This window comes from Melanostigma gelatinosum (genome assembly GCF_949748355.1).
Source record: "Melanostigma gelatinosum genome assembly, chromosome: 19".
NCBI lineage: Eukaryota > Metazoa > Chordata > Actinopteri > Perciformes > Zoarcidae > Melanostigma > Melanostigma gelatinosum.
This window is the reverse complement of record NC_136652.1, coordinates 3,707,226-3,728,651: the sequence shown is the minus strand read 5'-3', so window position 1 is coordinate 3,728,651 and position 21,426 is coordinate 3,707,226. Positions and strand designations below refer to the sequence as shown.

At 42.5% G+C, this 21,426-nt stretch overlaps 1 protein-coding gene across 3 annotated transcripts in view; it reads left to right on the top strand.

Annotated features, from left to right (window-relative positions):
* Positions 1 to 21,426, top strand: part of snap25a (synaptosome associated protein 25a) — a 40,760-nt gene that overhangs the window by 5,625 nt on the left and 13,709 nt on the right. For all 3 annotated transcript variants that reach the window (XM_079290646.1, XM_079290647.1, XM_079290648.1), the window contains 3 exons: positions 14,245 to 14,388; positions 16,556 to 16,597; positions 20,829 to 20,877. In XM_079290646.1, the coding sequence (XP_079146772.1) occupies positions 14,317 to 14,388; positions 16,556 to 16,597; positions 20,829 to 20,877 (163 nt within the window). In that variant the 5' untranslated portion in view covers positions 14,245 to 14,316. The remainder of the gene's footprint in view (positions 1 to 14,244; positions 14,389 to 16,555; positions 16,598 to 20,828; positions 20,878 to 21,426) is intronic.

Sequence of the window (21,426 nt, the reverse complement as noted above, 5' to 3'; positions counted from 1 at the left end):
GAAAAAGGTAAAGAAAGTCAAACTGTTCCCGTGAATGAAACGGGAGAGAAGAGCCTTGATTTAGGAGAAACACAGGATCCAGTCTGAGGTTATTCAAATCAAAAGGCAAAGAGTGTTTGTTTACTTCCAACTGAGAGTGAGTGCAAAAGCTAAGTGGAAGCTAAAAATGGCAAGTCCGGGTGAAAGGCAAGGCTGAGCTTTTTTTTTGAAGTGTCCAGTCAGCCCTCGCGGGACGGCCTCTCGCTTTCCCACAGACGCTCTCTGCATGCCAACAAAAACACAGAAACAAAATGGCTGCCCCAGAGGCTTCCAAGACACTGTGCGTTGCTTCCACCATTTTTGTTACGTCATCCTTTATTTTGAGACAGCAATAGTTTGCTTTTATTAGAAAGACACAACACGTTCTTGGTTTTAATCTTTATTCAGCTGCTCTTTTCCGTATCCGGGACGTTTTCTGACACTCGGATCGTCTGGTTGCGTTGTGTTGGGCGGTTAAATGTTCGTCATTGGAGATATGTCACAGATTTGAGCTGCATACGGTGGTTGTTAAGACTCCTTTCAGTGCTTACAAGAAAGCATGCCTTCTCTAAATATAGACTAAATATATATTGTCTCTAAATATTCATCAGTGTGCCCTCTCACAGATGTGAAATGACCGCTGCAGGAAGCGATGCTCCTGCTTTTGAAGCTTTTCTTGAACTGAAAATCAAAAGCACTCCTCCCTTCTTCTTACCTTCCAAAGACACATTTATGGGACAGTTATGTGAGAGGCCAATCCGCCGCTCTGTCAGCCACCGTCATCATTCTGCCATCTGTGCGACGCACTCGCACGGGTTTAGATTGTTATTCCTGTGATTAATGAAAGGAAGATAGGGAGGGAAAAATGGACTTGACTTGAAAGAGAGGGAATGAGAGAAGGGACTGAGATGGAAGGACCGAAAATGGAGACATGGAGAGTGAGAGAAATAGTCGTGACTGCAGTGATTTGAAGAAATGTGTGAAAACGAACGGATCGTTGGTCGTCTTACAACTCGATATTCAGGTAAATGCCAGACGATACAAACACCTTTGCAAACGTATGCGCAGTAATACAAAAATGTGGGTGTCAGGTTTGACTACGGCCAGCTTCAATTTTGAAGTTCAGTCACTTGTACGTGCGTTTGTGTGGGATATGACGCAGACTGCTCCAGTTTCACACATATCACTTTCACCGCTGCATTAGCCACAGCTGCAGCCATCCTCTGTTGTAAAACCATCCCTGCACAACCAAAGCTTCCATTTCCACAATAAAAGCATGCATGGACATCTTGTCCCCGTGTCAGTGAAAAGCATAAAGTCCCCAATTAATCTGCTCGGGTCAACACGAATCCGCCCTCTCGGTTACCTGGCATTGTGTGCTCAGGTGCGGGGACAATGCGACCGTATCAGTCTTCTGCAAACACGGCGCTGTGTGGAGCGTGGAGGCGGCTTTCATTCAATCAGTGGAGTGTTATGTGTCGTTGTTTTTAGTTGTGTGTTGTTGCTGTAGGTCTGTTGGGTCGGGTCATTTATGATGCTGCAGTGCAGCTGAGCAGGGCTGTTGGTGCAGGTTAGCCTGTAGGACAGGACAGAGGGGACACTGAGGAAGTGTCACTCTGTTTCTCACACTTTAACTTCATTATGCAGCACACAAAACTGCATTATACCGTATGAAGACTGCATACATGATAGGGTGTAATGGCATGCATTATGGATCTGGTTTGACTTTGTTATGAATTTGGTTTCAGCTTCACAGTCGCTACGCAGATATCAAACTTTTCAAATGACATGTTATTCACTTAGAATGAATCCATAACACACCGTCTTTAATGTCCATATACAATGTATATGACGTCTTAAAATGCTTCATGAGCAATATAGAGTATCAGATTGATTGATTGTTTAAGACGGACCTCGTGGAGGTCAGCATTGCCCCCTGCAGCATTTACTGTCGCCAGTTAAATACAGTCGCATGCTCCGAGTTTCTCTTCTCTTTCTCTGAATCATTCCACTCATTTCCTAAGCATTGAACAACAATCATGGGGTTTTTTTTTTTTAATGATTCATTTTTTCAACATCTTCTGTGACAGTAAAATAAACAATTCAGATTTTTGGACCAAATTCCAAAGAAGACATTTGGACACATTGGACTGCAAGTTGTGATGAGCATTTCTCACTATTTTCCGATTTTTTTATTGGCTGAACAATTGATCTACAATAAAGAAATCATGAGCTGCAGCCCCAACTGCACTAAAGTTTTTATCGTTAACAACCTTTTGTTGTTTTTAGATACATATCAGCATTTATATATTGTTTTACTGCATATATATATATATATATATATATATATATATATATATATATATATATATATATATATATCATGTTATATATATATATATAACATGATATATATATAACATGATATAAATATATATATATATATATATAACATGATATATATATATATATAACATGTTATATATATATATATTTATAACATGATATATATATATAACATGATATATATATATATATATATACATATACATATATATAACATGTTATATAAGCGTTTTCCACATTCACAAAAGTATTTTTAAATTTTAAAGTTATTCAGCGGCTCGGACTGATAAAGCAGGCAGCCGTGCTGAGATGAGATATTTTCTTTCTAAGATGAATGTCTTCTTTCAGAAGGTGTTTCTCATCTTCTGCCTGCACCTAATTTCTTTTTAATGTCTTTGTTTTTATGACTTCTCAACGATTGAACAGGGTCTTCTGTGACACTGAAGTGGCCTGGCTACTGCGGCCCGGGGCCATGGATCAATCAGAGACTTTATAGCCCTGAATGTGTTCTGTTGGACTGTGAGATAAACCTCTGGGGATCACTCATTGGAATTACTTTGTGGTGTACAAATATGCTCCATGCACATCTGTGACCAAAGGACGAATGAAAGACATCAATATTGATTGGGCATGTCACTGTGGTATCGCCAAAACATCCGGGATTCTCTGCGTCTGGCTTGAATGTTTCCTGGGATTCCATCAAACATGCAGATATAAAAAGGACATCGGGTGCATTTTTCAGCCAGAGGGCCTTCACATCTCTCCGCGCTGAAGTTTATTGCGTCATAAAACACAAGAGGTTGTGCTTCTAATTCAAAACAGGCTGGAGATGCCTGTACGTGAATTGTTGATTGTCAGTCATGGGCTCATCTGCACCGCTGGCCCCTCAAACCCCTCACCCCACCTGGGCCATCCCACTTCTTCTATTTCAGGGAGCGCCCCTCATGTTTTGCTTGCCAAATGCCGTATATCCACGGCCCTCTAGCCGCCAAAACTTTATCTGAAATAGCCACATGGGTATAAATGTGGCTGTGAGTGGTCCCGGGGGTCGGCAAATGTTGCGGCCAGGACCCCTTTCATCCACGGAGACCGCAGAGGGCTGGAGGGTAGCAGCGGCGCTCGGATTTGGTGTGGTATGCTTTGCATACTGAAATATGGCCTCATTTTATTCCCTTTTTCCTCCGTGTGTGTGTGTGTGTGTGTGTGTGTGTGTATGTATGTAACTAGAATAGGAGTAGAACAGACATTCCCTTTCAAATCACCATGGATAGTCAGAGCGGCGGCCATTTTTATGTCTACAGTTGCCATTGCGACTCACTGAGGTGAGGTTTTGCAATAATGACTAAAACAAAGTAGCCGGAACAAATGAGTAAAATGTAACAACTTAATGCTTCATCCACACAGTCTTGTCACAGCGTAGGAAAGCACATTGCTGTCAACAGATGAGTGACGACTTTGTTCAGCCATAGACTGTATATAAGAAGTGGACGTAGTCGTCGTGACATCACTGCCGTTTTGAAGCCTTGAGTTCGGCGTTACGGCCGTCGCCATCCTTCCACATCGGCTTCACTCTTCACAACCGGATGCTGCCGCCTGTGTTCGGCTCATTTTCTGTAACCGGTGCAGCAGTACAGCATGGTGGAATCAGCAAGCTACCTAACTAGCCAGCCATCCGTCTCCCCGGAGCTGCGTCCGCTAATCTTTTCAGCTAGCTGTGACAACACTTGACATGCGTTGTCACCATAACAACTAACAACAATCGCCATTTTCTTTTGCACCAGTCAAATGACTAAATCTATTCTATATCTATGGTGTGCACTCTCAGGGGCGAATTCACAAACGGGTTTGGGCAGATTTTGCTGCTGCTTAACTTTTACAAATAAGACAAAAAGAAAGCGCGTGATTCTCAAAGCACCCGCAGAGGATGAAGCGCACGCCTAACTGCAGATAGCGTCTTGGTGCTCCTGTGACATATGCACATATTCAAATAAGGTAATATGCAGCCATTTGGTGAAAAATGTAGTCTTTTGTATATGATTGAGCCTCATTGCAAAAATAGTTTGATTCACAAAGATCAGCGCTAACAGCTACACACAATTAAAGTGAAATTGTTTGTGTAACTGGAGCACAGACTCTCCTCCACTTTAAATCATGCCATCTCCTTTACAGTCTGAAGGTGTGTTTGAACACACAGACAGCACTGACAGACTGGGATATTAAATCCCAAACACGGTTTCTCTCTGTGTCACGTTTAAATTTCTTGCCTGAAGCTTTGAGGAATGCCTCTGCGCCACGGTCAGGCCCTTTAGCATCAAATCACCAGGCCAGCCCTGTCTTGTATCCTCAGTGTATTTTGTCTTTATTAGTAGATGCAGCGGCAAAGCGAACTTCAAGAGACAATAAATACTGTCGGATGATGACATCGCTTTAACTTCGGTGCTGCATGATAATGGATGAACTGTCCAGCAGTATTTACATTAACATGCACACACGGGTCATCATGTCCCTCAAGCTGTTCAGAGTTATGAAGCTACTCTTTATGAGAGTAGGTGTGTGACTAGAATACCGAGTGAGTAGCCTCCCTCACTTCCCGAACTGACTGACCTCTATACCACTGACTTATGTGTTGTATGACGTGCCTTCTAGGATACTATGAGCATATTACGTGTGAATGTTTGTATCTCTGTGCATGGAGAACACAGGGTCCCTGCCTACCCAGTGGTTATAGCGTTCATCACACAGAAGGGAATTTATTCATACATGCCTCTATATTCTAAAGCTGCCTCTGAGCGTAACCGCTTAGCTTCTCTCTGCTCATTTACAAAACAATCCTCAAAAGCAGATCAACAAAACATCACCAATAAAACATTACGTTTCAGGCAAATGTTCTCATCCTGTATGCAAACTGTCACAACGCTGTGATGTTATTATGCCATAGGCAGGCTCGCAGCAAGGACGGATGGTTATTACTGTCTGTATGAGCAGCAATAATCAGTGTAACACTGTATGTTTAGCATCATTTCTAGAGGGTATATTTGGAAAAATGCATATTGCTTTGACCACAAAGCATTTTAAATATGCAGACTGATTTTAGGTTTGTATGCAGATTTGTTTTTGACAAGTGTGTGTGCAAATGGTACTCCATTTTATATGGCTGCTGGTCTTTGTTTGTGGTGATGGGCTTTTGAAGAAATGTTTTTCAGAACATGGGGATGATCAATTCATCTCTTAATTATTTTCTCAATTAACAATTAATAGTTTGGTCCACAAAATGTAAGGAAATAGTTTATTTCAATTTTCAAAAGTCCAAGTTGACATATTCATATTGCTTGTTTTGCCCGACCAACAATCCAAAATCACAATGTACATTTACGGTAGTTTGATGAGAAAAACAGATGGAACCAGTTCATTTGTTGGGGGCATTGTGTGTAGCTCTGTGTAGCTCTACGTAAACATAGTGCCTTCAGCTAAATGTTAACATTAGCATGCTAGCATGTTCACAAAGGCATTGTAGTCAAAATGTATTATCGTGTACAACAATTATCATGTTCCATGTCCCTTTCCAGGTTAGCGTGTTTGCATGCTAGCATTTGCTAACAGTGGACCGACGACGTACCAACATTCCTACATTCCAACATTCCCATCTTTCGAGCGTGGCTAAAATGACTTATAGGAGCTACATTTGATATTCAGAGCATTAATATAGCAGCAAAGAACTATTTGCAATGTTATGGATGGATGCGAGTCTCTCCGTAGTGCCCCACTGGCTAGCTAATGTCCGCCTCTCTGCGCTGCGCTCATATGGCAGATACAGCTGACAACGCCCTCCCAACTGATGGTGTCGCCATGAAAGCGTAGTACCCACCCTCTGGTTCCCAGGTTAACACTGTTATCTCTGTCAGTACTGTTGCCGTTGTTTGCACTGTTCGTGCTGTTAGCACGTTAGCTTCTAGCCACAGGCTCAGCCGTCGCCATGTTGAGAGCCCTGTGGAAGCAATAGAAATGCTCTGAATTCCTTATAGAGAACATTTCAACAATTAATCAATGATCAAAATACTTTCTGACTCATTTTCTGTTGATGGACAAGTAGACGAGTCATTTCACCTCTAGTTTCATTTTACTCCTCAAATCTGGAATTGAGTGCCCAGTGCTCTTCTGGGGGCCACAGTGGAGAGAGTCATGTGATTCACTTTCACTATCTCAGGAGCTTTTGAAGTGTCTCAAGCAGGCAGCCTGCACTGTTATGACCCTCCTCCTCCTGCTCTTTAGCCATGTGTTTCTGAGATGTGGATGGTTACAGTGGGGGCCAGATGAATAAGTGATGGGGTCTTGGACTTCTCTGGTCATTAATGCATGGCCTTCTTTGTAGAGCGGGGCCACCGGGATGTCGCTGCACTTAATGCTAGCTCCTCTGTGGAGAGACAGCTCCAGCTGTGGTGACGCTCTGGCTTGCTGTGTAATGTTACATCACTGTTGTTATTAGTCAGGATCGCCGTGGTTCCTGGAAGGGTAGCGTCACCTCTACGTCATGGTTTTAATGTGTTAAGAGCATTTTGAAAGCATTGGATATTATTTTACATGCACCATTTCATAGATATTTATCAAATCTGTGCCTAACTGTATCAATCCCACTCGATGACATCTCTTTCAAAGACAAAGGAAAACGTTTGATGCAGGGACAGAGATGGAGCATCTGGTATTGAAAGCAAACAAAATGGCAGCAAGCACACACACACACACACACACACACATAGAGCAAGAGAAGAGAGAGACACACGCGTTCAACTCCATGTGCATAAAACAAAGATCGATTGTCTCTCTTGCCACAAGCAAGACACTACAGTGTTGTTTTTTATTCATTTTCTCTCACTTATTGATAGGTCTGTCTTACAGCCCTTCGAATATATCCATAGTAAGTATTCAGATGGATAATAGGCTGTAAAGAGGACTATTTTTGCAATAATAGCACAACATTTACAAAAGCTCTTCTTAAAGTTCTTCTTAATTTTGTCAGATTTTGAAAAAGGGGAATATTTTTTTGCATTATATAATATTTTTTTTAATGACAGAACATGACTTGTACTAAGCCTGAATCATGTAGTGTATTACAATGTACAGTATATTTGGCAATGGTAATGTCAGATTCAGTACTTATTGATGCACAGTGTATCAAAATGACTTTTGTAGAGGTGTGGTACAGTCCGTGCTCTCTTTTCAGTAAAGTAAAAAGGAAAGAGGAAGAAAGAGAGGTGAAGAAAGAGGAAAGAGCAGGGAGCCAGTGGGAGAGTATGAAGGAGAGGAGAGGAGGGTTGTTAAAGAAGATGAAGAGGAAGAGAGAGGGGAAAGTGTTTGGATGGAGCAAGTCGGCGGGGGCTGGTAATCTTCTCAAGGTAGAACGTGATTGGACAGGGTGTGAGATGTGCTGTCCTCGGGGGTGCAATCTGCGGGGGAATGGAAATAAGAGCTTCTTCATATCTTGTGTTATCGTTCCCGTGGCGTTCCGTGTCACTCTTGAGGTAGTAAACACATGATGAGTGGATGGATGGAGAGCGAGAAAGATGAACGGTCAATGAAAGATATATGGAGTACTTTTTTTTGCTGGTGGTGTAGTGCAGAAATGCAGGTATCTAGCTGTGCTGCTCATCCAGTTATTCCAAATACTGTTGATGAACGCGCAGTGCTCGGCCAATCATTCACCTGCACCCTGCCACGCTAGTCGTATATCACATTTACAGCTCCTTTTTCCACATTCAGTCGTAGTGCTCACCACACTCAGCATGAATACAGTGTATGTGTATATTCCTGCACATACAGTACTTAGATGAGTTTATGGGTTTCGTGCACTGTGCTACAATCTACTTGTGTATTTTTAATTACGTAGAGGTTGATTTTGCTCTTTATTGTCTTCCGGTTGACTTGGAGTCAAAAGGTCAGGGAGTCAGCGTCATGTGCAGCACATGATGACAAGCTGATGGAAACACAGGAGCAGAGGGCGTGGGGGCGTGTGCCAACACACAGTGGCAGACTAAATGAACAGAGGAGATGGATATGGTGGCTGTTTCCCCCCCGAGTTGCAGATGTTTGGTGGCAATGAAGGAGTTGAAGGATTCAATCCATGCATTCATCACGCTGACAGACGGAAAGCAACACGCAGTACATTATAAAGATCAAGGATTACTGAAGTCTGATTCCAAGATAAAGAGATTGCTGTTACTGATCAAATTAACTCATTTAGTTTCATCAGTAAAGCAATTACTCATTTGAGTTGGCAATGTCTTTGTTCCTAATTACCACTAGTTTGTAGCAGAGACTAGACAAAAGAAAAAAGATTGATTACTTGTATAATTGTGCATTATTACTAAAAGTGTGCATGCATGGCAGTTGTTCTATGTCTCTCCAGAAGCAGATATTTTAAGATTATTCTGATGTTATTGTTAATATTGTACATGCAAACTAGAGGTGCTTCACATAAACATCCAGATGAAATATGCCTTGGTTTGATCGGTCGTAAATGTATCTTCCCCCCACACTTTATTACCCAAACTGTCTTTTGGTGATTAATTAGAAATAAAAAGTGGGCTAGCCAAACAGTTAATCAGAAAGGGATCCCCAGATGAATGTGTGTGCTTTGAGAGGGAGTACGTTATGGATGACGGGGCAGCCTGCTGCTTCAAGATTCTGGGACTCAAAGGTCATCGGATTGATCCTTGTAATGGTTTCTCTCACAAGCATTCAACTCCGTCCAGTGCTCTCTCTCTGCTTTGTCGCCGCTAGTTGCTCTGGATAACAGAAGATACAATGTGGCTCTGCATCAGCGCATGAATACATTCTTTCCCATATTTTACAGTTTTATCTCAGTGCAAGTGTAAACATTGGAAGTAGAACTTTGAACCAGACCTCTCAGAATTATATTATTTCATTTAAATTAGTTGTGTTCCTTTTTTCACATTGTGTACATTTATTTATATTTCTAAGCAGCAATAGATAATGAAACCAAAGACAGATTATTGTTAAAAATCTTATCACATGACCCAACTGCCTTACAAAACAGCTGATAAACAAAAGCAAAATATTGTTTTTTAACTCAAGCATCACTTACTAAGTCTTTTTTCCAGAGCTTTTGACCATATAGTCTTCTTCAGCTCGCTCAGGTGACAGAACTTTGCTGACTGAAGATACGGTCGAAAGCTCCAGGAAAAGCCTCGTACGCTCAGTTGCCAACATGCTATCAAACACATGATGTATTTAGAAGTAACCAACAACACCATTTTAGATCCATTCTTTCATGATTAGTTCAATGAATAATTAAACAAGTAGCTTTTCATTAATTTGACCAATTCTCTTCTAGTAATCAATTGTTAATCAAGCAAAGAATGTCTATACTGGTTCGACACGCACTGGTGGATATCATCATAAATTCTTCATTTTAACTGTAATATAATCTGACCCCAGAACATCCACACCGATTCATGCATTGATTATAGAAGCCTGTTATTGCGTAACGACTGCTCCTCCAGTATTTTGCATCTCCTCTTGAGTAAACTTAATGACACACTCGTCCCAGTGCTGAGAGAGCAGGCAGCGCTGAGGGCAGCTAAGATGCAAAATGTGAAGCTTGTAATTGAGACGTAAAGCAAAAGCTCAGCGCGGCCAGTTAAAAACTGAATTGCCCGCAATTTGGTTTGCGTAAGCGGACGGGCAGGTGACGGCGCCCCTACTCTCCTCCCTCAGCGAGGCGCTCTGAAGACTGCTGCTGAATCCGACTGGATTCAGACACTAAGCGATGTGCTGCACAGTCCGAGCTTCATGTAACCCAACATGGCCGCTGCTGCTGTGAAGCGGTGCAGGAGAGCGAAAGGAAGGGAGAGACGGAGGGAGAGAGATGTGATAAACACGATGCATAAATATAACGGATTCCCATTCAACATGACACATTTTATTGGCTAAAGTGAACCGGCCTCTGAATGAATGCTGCAATAAAGAATGAGCCTTTACCCAACGCAGGGCTTAATCATCACCATGCAGCTGTTGATCTGAGGACTGAATCCATCTGCTGACACGAATCCAGAGGAATCTATATACCGCCCGGGGAGGCTTTAATGATTCAGACCATGGCGTGCTGGGATATTGCCATGGCAGTAAATAATGGCTTCATATCATGTGTGTGTATGTGTGTGTGTGTGTGTGTGCGTGTGTGTGGCGTTCGATCGGGGTAATCTATTGAGTGAGGGAGATTTTTCTGTGTTCGTGCCATTTTGGACATAGTGGTCTCATAAAGACACTTACATGAAGGTAAATCTGGGGGATTGCTATATTCTGTGTGTCTTATAACTTGTAATTTAGGAGTACAGCATACAGTGCATTCATGTCTCAAGGGTTGCAAACAGACTGGATGGTCTGTTTAGATGTTTAGAGACATTATTTTCTATTTATTCATTTACCTTACTACCACAATCCTTAATCAATACACGCAGAAATAGTTGAAGCAGATTTGTATCTTTTGGATTACAAATGTTTGTCACAGGGTAGCATCCCGCACAAATACATTTAGAAACCCCGATGTGCAAGTGGAGTTTCTTCCTTCAGAAGAGTCCAAATGTCCGTTGGTTGTGTTTGACAGGGCATAACCAGTGCAGCGGTGAGCCAACGCGGTGTCCTCTTCACCACCCAGGTGCCCTAATGAATGTGCTACTTTAACATACTTAGACTGAAGCTCAAATCTGTGCCTTTAACCAGCTATAACTGATTGTTTTCGGCCTCTTCTGAGGCAGCAGACACAAACTGTAAACACATCGGTTTCATGTTATGTCCTTGTAAAATTGATAAGGTAATAATTTCACAAATTTTCTGAGTTTGTCTCTATTAGTGACACCTTTCACACGCACGTAGTTGTGATGCATTTTTATGAAAAACGTTATAACAGCGGTCACATACATACAGGACATCTGCATTTAACCATGCTCCTGTCTCGCTCAAAGACACTTTACCAGCCAGACAGTAGGAGCCGGGGATCGGACGAACCGCTCTAACCCCTGAGCCACATCCGCCCCGAAATATTGATTATAGCTGCTTTAAACTATAGAAACTTTGAAACTCTGTCATTCCAAATAAATGTACAGCTCCCCTTAGCAATAGACCATTAGAGAGCAGAAAGACAGCCTCCATATACAACGTGCTAATCAAGTCGTCAATGGTTAGAATCTCCTTTGATAGATAAAGGTTCAGTGTCAGCTTTACGTTGGAGGAAATGTGGGATGACTGGAGATCATTCACATATCCGCTGGGTCTGTCCAGCACTGCAGGGATTCTGGCAAGATATAAAAGAGGAGATTGAAAAAAAAAGAATGAAAGATACCATCCCAGTTGTCAAAAAGAGTTGAGATCCCAGGGAAGCTGCCTTAAATGAGGGAATACATGTTCGGTATGTAAATTAGGCTAAAGGGACATAAAGCGTATAATTATAGTTTAACGGATGAAATCTAATAATCATTTTAAAGCAAGCGTGTATTACATAACAAATGTAAAGTGATTTTAACAAATGTAAACCTGATAATAATAATATGTGTATCTGAGTATAGTGCAATCTGTGTGTTGAAAGTATGGAGAAAGGGGAAGTACAACAGATGTTGAACACCCAGACACACGCGCAGAGCTTGATTGAGTAAGCGCCCACACAGGGAAGTTGGGGTGATTTCCTCATGCACACACACAAAAGCTAGGTACTTTTCGAAGCACATGCACCAAATCAATGATGTCATGTTAATCATGGGTTGAGGGAGGACGTGTTGGGGAAGAGGGGGGAGAGACGGGAGAGGCAGCCCAAAAGTGTTATAAAAGAAGTAACTTGCAAACAGCAAGACGGGAATTCACGACGGGACGCCGACCGAGCCATCCATGGAGAAACACTGGACCTCGTTCGACAGCCGTGTCGGAGGACTTCGTCTCTGTTCACGGAAAGAAGACCGCCGTTCGTGGACAAAGATTGAAAGACGGAGATTTTCCTTGACCCCTGCTCAACTTTAACAACTGGACAACGAAAGAACCACAGCCGCCCTAGAGACTTTGTACTGAGCCTCGAGGATCGCTGAACGGACTTTGTTTGCCGCGCAGGAAGGAGCGAGGAGGGTCTGGCCAGACCCTCGTCCCTGACAACTCCAAAAAAGGATCAACAATCCAGCTCCACCGAGCCACCTCGGTATCGAAACTAATGAGTATAATCTAAGAAGTAAATTGTAACGAATCCAATCAAGTATAGTATTATTTTTATGTGAGCTGTAGCCAGGCGAGTTTCCTCGCAAGAACACCAGCTCGACAATCTTTTAATACAGAGCTGAGTCAGTAGGTAGCCCCGTATCGGGCCAGAAGTACCCCAGGATCTAACACAGTGGATCCCGTGTTAATTTCACTTGGAATAGTTATATACCATGCATGCTTCTACTGATTGCTGGAAAAATTACAACTGTAAAATGGAGGACGCAAACTCAATGGACTCATGAAAAGTCTGAAACAAGTCTACGCCATACAGTATATGATGTGTGATGTGTGTTGGGTGCAGTCTGAGCTTTGGATGAACGGGGATGAGATCCTCCAAAACAGCGGGCTTTTGTAAAGCAGCGGTTTGCTGTTGATTTTAGTGGCACTACTAGTGGCCCTGTCATATTTCTGTCACTCTTTTCATTTATCTCAGACTGTCCATAAAAATATGTTGCTCCCTATTTTAACAGCCATCATTCATTATTCCCCCCCTTGGATAAAGGCATTGTTGCAGCAGGATTACTCGCCGCTTAGCCAGAAAACGGTGGAAAGGAGTCACATTTGATTCTTATGGGGGTTTAAACAGTTGGGATGATAGTTTGTGAGGACGACTCGTAGGCATATCCACGGGTAATCTCAAACTCATCTGACACATGACAAGTTGTTTCATGATGGTCTTTAGAGTTTGCCGCCGGTAAATCCTACATCTGGAGAGGCCCCAACTGTTTGGCTTGTGGTGCGAGCCTCTCGTGACCTGCAGAGAGGAGAGGGAAGGATCACAGCTGAAGAGCCAACAGGCTGTTTGTGTGTCTGATCCTAACCCTGTCTGAGGCTGCCATTCAGTCACCTGCTCCCTTCCCATTCATTCCCCAGCAAACAAAGACCGCTGCTGCTGCTGCTGCTGCTGCTGCTGCTGCTGCTGCTGCTGCTGCTGCTGCTGCTGCTGCTGCTGCTGCGGCTTCTTAATCCTCCATTATACGTCCTGCAACGGTCAACAGAGACTTGGGAAATAGAAGTTCTGATTCCAACTATTTCATTTGGCCCATTTTGTTGCTTGCTCTTTCGTCCTCTCGTGTTTTTCTTCTCACCCCTCCGGAATATGTTTTTCATTTTGTACCTCCGGCTTTCAGCTGCTGCTGTTATCCAGGGCGGCTTGAAGCCGGTGGATAGGGAGGAGAGTACCACCTTGCCCAAGGGCATCTTGACAGGGCACAAGTGATGATGGATGTATGTGTAACGGTTTAATTAGTTTGTCTGAGTTCATCTTGAGTCAGAACACGATTAGCTATTGTTAGTATGCGTTTCGAGGAACAAACTGTTTTTGGCTAATCCTTTCGATTTTCGGTCAACGTCGGCCCGTCTGAGCTTGATGGTCTTCAGCAATTGTCTGCCTTCTGTCATTGTTTGTCTTTTTATAATCCTCCATTTACTGGAAGCAAGTGTTTGAAGTGTTGTTTCTTAGAGAGGAGACCATGAATGTATTTTCATCATTACCAAAACCATATTTTCCAAAAGCCAGCTCATTTTTTATCTCTATTTCAATCGTCAAATGATCCAAGTTCTCCATCACCCCACGACTTGTTCATGCCTCATCTGTCCCTTTCTTGTGTTTTGTCTCTCCTCCAGCCCTCCCCGAACTCCCACTAGGATCTTCTCTTCCCTGTTGGAGACCTTCTCCACCCCCCACATCCAGCAGCCATGGCAGAAGACGCGGACATGCGCAATGAGCTGTCAGACATGCAGCAACGCGCTGACCAGCTGGCCGACGAGGTGAGAGCAACAGGCTTGCTGCATCCAGGTGGTTTCAGTTGCGATGGTGCACGGACATGATGGCAAGTGCACATCTATGCACACTTACCCACGGAGTGGACGCAAGCACATTCATATGCATACAAATGAGAGGCACATGAAGCGTTCATTAGAGGGACTTTGAAATGGCGGATCTTAAAACATGACCATAATGTGGAGGATAAATATAATTTATTCAAATAGTAGCAACAACAAAAAGGCCCTCTTTTTATTATTTTCCTCATCTAAAAGCTCAAAGAAACCTCTTAACTTTAACTGCATTTTCACATTGTGTAGGATGTTTTATACCCTAAAACAAATATGTAGTTCTGTCCTTGAACACAGAAATATCAATGATACAGCACTATGTTACGTGTGTGTGTGTGTACCTGCATCATGTGTCTTTACATAACACTGCACAACATCTTGAGTGTGTGTTCGTGTGTGTGGGAGCGTGCGTAACACAAATGTACGCTCTCATGAACGTGTGTTTATGTGTAGGAATTAATGTGTGTGTGTGTGTGTGTTTCAGCAGCATGGAGAGTGAGACAAAGTCTCAAGTCATGGCACAGAGCACATATGTCCACACCCCTTCCAGCTTCACATATGACTCACACTGACACAGCTGAGCAGAATATTAAACACACACACACACGCACACACACACATACACACACACACACATATATAGGGCAATGCACAAAATGGCGTTTATTTCCTCTGTTGCACTGACGTACATGAGCTCAAGGGTATTCTGGTTGCTTTAGATGAAAAGAGAGAGATGGGACCACATAAATGGCCGCTCAAATCCCCACACGATTCCTGACCCAAACACCTTCTCCAGCCGCCACCGCTCCGGGGATCAGCAAGGCGAAGCTGTGTCATTCGCCGTGTTTCCATTCACATATTTCAACACGTATTTTGAAGTATCGCATCAGAAAAGCTGTATGAAAGCAACAGAATTCAATTTTAGCTCACTGGAGGTGGTTATTGTCTTTGTCGAAAAAGAGTCGATAAGCTAAATGAGTAAATGGAAACTTCTTTACCGAATAAATTCTGACATATAGCGAACGTTTAATTGACATGACTGATCACAGCTGCTTCTGCTGTCACCGTCTTCTCGGTTATCTCCATAATGTGCGAATACTTTGTCTGCGGAAATCATGACAAGCCACCGAATAGCTGACCAAAAAAAAAGAACAATGAAAACTTGCCCAATTGAAACAGATTCCTGAAAACCTATCTCCATTTGTCTCTCGTAGTTGGTTAGATGGCCAAGTCCATTTGGTTTGCGTGCTGTTTACGACCTCTACTTCTTCTTCTATGCTGTTTACTGGCAGATTACAGACATGCGTAGCCTACAGTACCGACTTCTGACCAAACTACGCAGTGGTAGAGTTTATGCTCTCCTAACCAATCAATAGAAACACATCTTTTTTTTGGGACATTTCCAAAGTTTTCTTAAAAGTCACCTGATTGAATTGAATGGAAACACGGCTACTGTAAAGAGGACGACACATCGCAGAGCCGAGTGGCTGTAGCTGGCGAGCTTCTTCTTCTTAGAGAGGGAACTGGACCGCACACCGACATATCTATCACCACACAGGCTAATACTGTAACAGACATCCAACAGTTTGGGAAAAGGAGTAGAGGGGGGGGGGGGGGATCAAAGCATGCTTATATTGCCAGAGTAGAGCTGATGTATTCTCGAGTAAATCACTGCTGATTAGATCTCAAATGTGCTTAGCAAGAATTTAATTTTGCTCTCAAATCCAAAGCATCCAGTTGATTGACAGCATGAGAATAACCTCCTCAGAAGTCGGTCACCGTCACAGCTGCGTTCAGACAGCGCGTCTCTGTGAGTTCATGTTGAGTTCATGCCGATAAACGTCGGACGTTGATCCCCTCTGTGTCCCGCTGATTGCTCAAATTGACTCCACTTTGTTGTGATACAAGCTCGCTTATGCTCGATTCAATGAACATACATACAATCAACATACTTCAGACGAGAGATTGTGATTATTCTTTTTTATGTTATCACAGGAGGAGTCCATTGATTCACCCTCTTGGTGTCAGACGACACTGTTTCCTGTTTGCGAAGGCTCTCGCTGTTTGAATCGTCGTTCATGTGTCTTTTATTTCTCCACAGTCTCTGGAGAGCACTCGTCGTATGCTGCAGCTGGTGGAAGAGGTAAGAAAATGAATCAAACTTTGACTTTATTGATGAAATATGACGAGAATGAATGCAGGGACGCACCGCGCCAAGTCTATCACGCACTCTGAGCAAAGCATTATTGTTGATTGTTTGAAGGCCATTTCATTTGATCCTGTCTTTCTGTTACTGTCATTGAAATGTTCATTTTAGCAATTTGGAAAGGGAGGAGTGACAAAAGAGCAGGCACACAGTTAAAATACATGCTCATACTTTGTCTCTGCAGAGTTGGTATTTTGAGTACTCAATGTGTGAATCTGAGGAAGCCAGCTTTTACACAGTGTCCCCCATTATTCTCATTTTTCAACAAAGAACACCATGCTGTTCAGTTTACCATAGAGAGAAAAGCAGCTAGGACACCAGTGGCGCTGGAGCTGTCCTGGTACAGCGAGGACCGTGAGAACGCTTGTTAACTTTGGATACACGTTTGCACGACAGTACATCCGTAAGATGTCAACTCGTCTCAATGACGACAGAATGGCAGGAATGAGACAAACGTCTTGTTGGAATAGGGTTGAACAAAAGGCAACTGAATGAAAAGTGATATGATCTGGTATTCCGCATTGTTATGAGGATGATGGAAGGGAACAGTTCAACATTTGTTTTCAATGCCGAGAGTTAGATCAGAAGACTGATGCATGTCTCATGTCTGTGTGTTTGATACGAAGCTGGAGCCATGAGACAGTCTGCGATTCAAACTTAAAAGTTGTTTTAAAATGAAAAGTCTGACAGAATTACAAGAATTTACCCAAATTGTGTGTATTTTTGGGAAATAGATTGAGATCAAATAAATTGACCTTTCTATCTAACTTTTTGAGATTTAGCACATTTCCCAGAATGCAAACTCTTCCTTGAACATCTTTGCTGCTCGGCACCAAAAGACCCCCTTCAAGAACATTTAGGTCTTTTTTTCTTAACTTAGCATAATTAACACCCCAACAATACCATATAAGGATGCGCGTCCTGCCCCATATGTCCTGTATTGAAGTCCTGCTTTCAGAGATCCAGAGACAAAGGCAGGTCGATACTATTTAACCTGCTAAAGTCAGGGACTGGGTCAAAATAAGGAGTGCTCTTAATGTCAGCGGAATAAAGAAGTCAACTTCTGAAATACGTTTAGAATTGTATTATAATTTGAGTCAAACAGGATAACGTCAACACAATTATGAAGTGTCATTTATATATGGTTTCCTAACTCAAAATTGCCTCAAAGTAATGAAATATAGAATCCATTAGTGGAAAACTGTGCTAACCGCAGACTAACTGCCAATGATTGAATAAAAAATGACAGGATGTTTGTAATAGGAACAATTCTACTGAATCACTCGCTCACCGACAGCAGAGCGGCTTGTCAGACAGGACTGAATGAACCATGTGTCAACCGAGTGATGGCCTGAATAGCATGATACGAAATGAATTAAGGTCAAAGAGAGAGGATACATGCACTAATTAGATGTTACATTCATACATAAATAATGCTGGGATAGACTGAAAGTGAAAGACAAGGAGAACAGAAAGCCTGAGAGTGACACCAGCGGACAGAGATGGAGGGACAGAGGACATAAAGGGGGAGACAGCGTGGACAGCTGGGGGCGGCGTCTGACAAGCTCTCGGTGCAGATCTCAAGGTCACATTGATCATCCGTCGACATGTCTCACCACAGCCCCGTCCAACTGCCGTGCTGCAGGCAGGGAGATTGCTGCTTTACAGGCCGTCAGCACACAAATGGCTCACACGAGGCCGCCAATATTCCCTCTATTTTATGATATCACTCAGGGTTTTCTGATATCCAGTCCCAACTTCAGAAATGAGGAGACGATGGGTTGGAAAATGACAAAGAAAAAAATAAGGATTTGAATATTATTATGAAGGAAAAGTATTTTTTGAATAAAAAGTCGTTTTCAAATTCACTGAGGTTGCTTTTGAGCAAGTAAGAATCTTTCATGTTGCAACACACCAAACCAAATCCACTACTTATCCTGCAAATGAACAACCTACTGCATCTGTAACAAAATGTATGAATCCGCATCGAACCACCTCCACTTCTGCTACAGGGATCCTGCTTGAGTTTCCCCAGGGGTCTCATTTCGACTACTTTGGGAATTCTCCTGGACCGAGGCTTACAGAATAATTTATACACCAGAGTTTCCTCATTGCCCCCCCCTCACCTCTCATCAATGTTACTTTCCTCTCAAACTGCTGAGGAGGCAGGTGGGGCAAGGATGTGTGCTTATGTGTGTGCACACTGACACACCATCATCTTATTTATGCCTATCAGGCCCAACCAGGTGGCACATTTTAGCGGCGCTGCTGCATTTCTAAGAAGCAGAGAGGAGTTAGAAGCCAGTGTCGCTATCCTCCGCCTCCTCGCACTCTTTCTACTGGCATTAAAAGCTGTAGCCAGCCCAGCCTATCAGTGACTAATAGCTTCACTGTTGCACCCATGCAGCCTCAGCTGTTCAGATGGTTCACTGTGGGGAAGGAATTCAACTGAAAATCTGAAGGCTGAAAGGCGAACAACAGAGGATGATACATTTTAAATGTGGGGGAGGGGGAAGAAAGATAGTGTCACTTACAGGTTAAAAGCGATGCTAGTGCATCGGCCAAAGGTGTAACAGCTGCTGAGTCTTAGACAGAAGGGCTGTTGGGTTATTAATTGTGTCCTTTGTACAAGGGAATCCAATGGCAGGGTTCTCATCTGCCGTCAGTGTTATTATTGTTCATCTCCTGGGAGCAATTTCCATGTTTCCTGCTGAAGATGTAATGTCCAAGTTACCTTTGCCCCTTCTAATCAATACTACATGCTGACGTTGGGGGAGCGAAATATTCTAGACGGACACATCCACAAAATGATCACAGCGTATCGTGACGTTAAATACAGCTTTCCAGTATACATGGTAGCAGTTAAATGCTTAAAAAAAAATGATGTTGCAGATTTCCTACCTCTACTTTGATTTTAAGATGTGTCGTATTTTTCCATGTGGATATTTAATAGTTCAACATTTTGGGACATTTTTTTGCCAAGAAAATTGATCCCACTCTCATGGCTGTATGCTCAATATGAAGCCAGATTAGCTTAGCATAAAGACTGGAAGCAGGGAGGTAACAGACGGCCAGCTTCTTTCCAAAGGTTAAAAGAACAAGACCTTTAAAGCACACTAATTAGAACATTGTATCACATTCGTTTTGTGGTTTTATAGGGAGTTAGGTCCTGTAACTATTTCTAGGCCAGACCAGTAACTAGCCAGGCAGACTAGATGCTATGCTAATCTAAGATACTGGAACCAGCTACTGGCAGCTTCATATTTAGCATCCAGACTTGTGAGTGAAATCGATCTTTTCGTCTAACTCTCTACAAGAAAGCAAGTAAGAGTGTTTCCCAAAATGTAAAACTTATCAAACGTATGTTAATCGTGTTATTATAAAACTTGTCACAGTTTTTAATTGAAAGGTATGCAGGTGAGGCCTCAGTTTCCTTCCTTCCCAGCCTGGTCTCCTAAAAACACGTTCCCATACAACGAAAGCGCTTTGTCAATTGTTTTTTGACATATCACAAAAACATTTCTCATCAAGTCCGTGGAAGTCTGCATAGGGAGAAGATCGGCGTGGACGGAGGAATGGACAAACAAACATAGGACTTTCACCCAGAAGGCCTCTATTCGTGTCCCACGTGAAACCAAAATTCAAGTTGACTTATTTCAACGTTATGTGAAACGTTTATCAATACATACCTTAGTTACTTAACAATTGCACTTATTTTAGGCCGAACCATGATCTTTTAGTCAACCTAACCAATTAGTGTTTGTGCATTTTTTGCTTTTGTTTCAATTCACAACGCTAACCACGTGTTTAAAACTGCAACTGCAATCCAGGAGAAAATGCGTTTCCCTCGCCAATGTAATTGAGGAAGCGGTTTAGTTGTGTGAGAATGAAATATTTCGGAGACAAGGTTGTCCATTGTGTTAGCTGAAAGTTAGATTCTCGTAAGGGACGATGTTCTATTGAATTAGAAGAATCCAATACCACAGAATGCACAACAGTGATAAAGCGCTGAAAAAAATATTGTTTCTGGTGAAATGGGAAAATGTGGGGAATGGGAAAATTGCTTATGACAGCTCATAGCCACTGATCCCTTCACTGACCTCTACTTCATTGTATTTGTCCTCCCTCCTTCACCCTCCCTTCCTACCTGGCTCTCTTTGGGGAATAGAGCAAAGATGCCGGCATCAGGACTTTGGTTATGCTGGACGAGCAGGGAGGTAAGTCTGCACGAGAGCATAAGGCGGATTTAGTCACAACATAAAGGTATCAATAACTGAGCTATCCACTTTCAACAGAGCTCATATAATGAATCTGTATCCTGTAAAAAGTAATAGATTCTGTTTAGATTTACATATTGGATTGATTGTTTATGCAGTTGCTTGTTTTCATTTAAATGCATTTTTAAACGAATTCATTCTTTTGCCTGATTTGATTAGAGTGACATTTTCTGATTTGGGTTGTGATTTAATGCATGGTTTATTTGATTGGTCAAAGGGTTTAACTTTGGGGAAATGTTCTTTCTTTCAGCTTCCTTTAACCTTTGTTTCCTTTGGCTAACATTTCTTTCTTTGTTTTGGTTTGCCTAACTGCTTTTGATTTGCCGGCAGCGTTTTCTAATCTTCATTAACAAAGGCAGCGAAAGGAAATCTTGAAAGTTGCCAACACATTCACAGAGGAATATTTAACGCCAGCTACTGCAGTGCCAAAACCCGACAGCTCAACATCAACTCCTGGGCTGTTCTTGGATCTGTTCGTGTAATAATCCT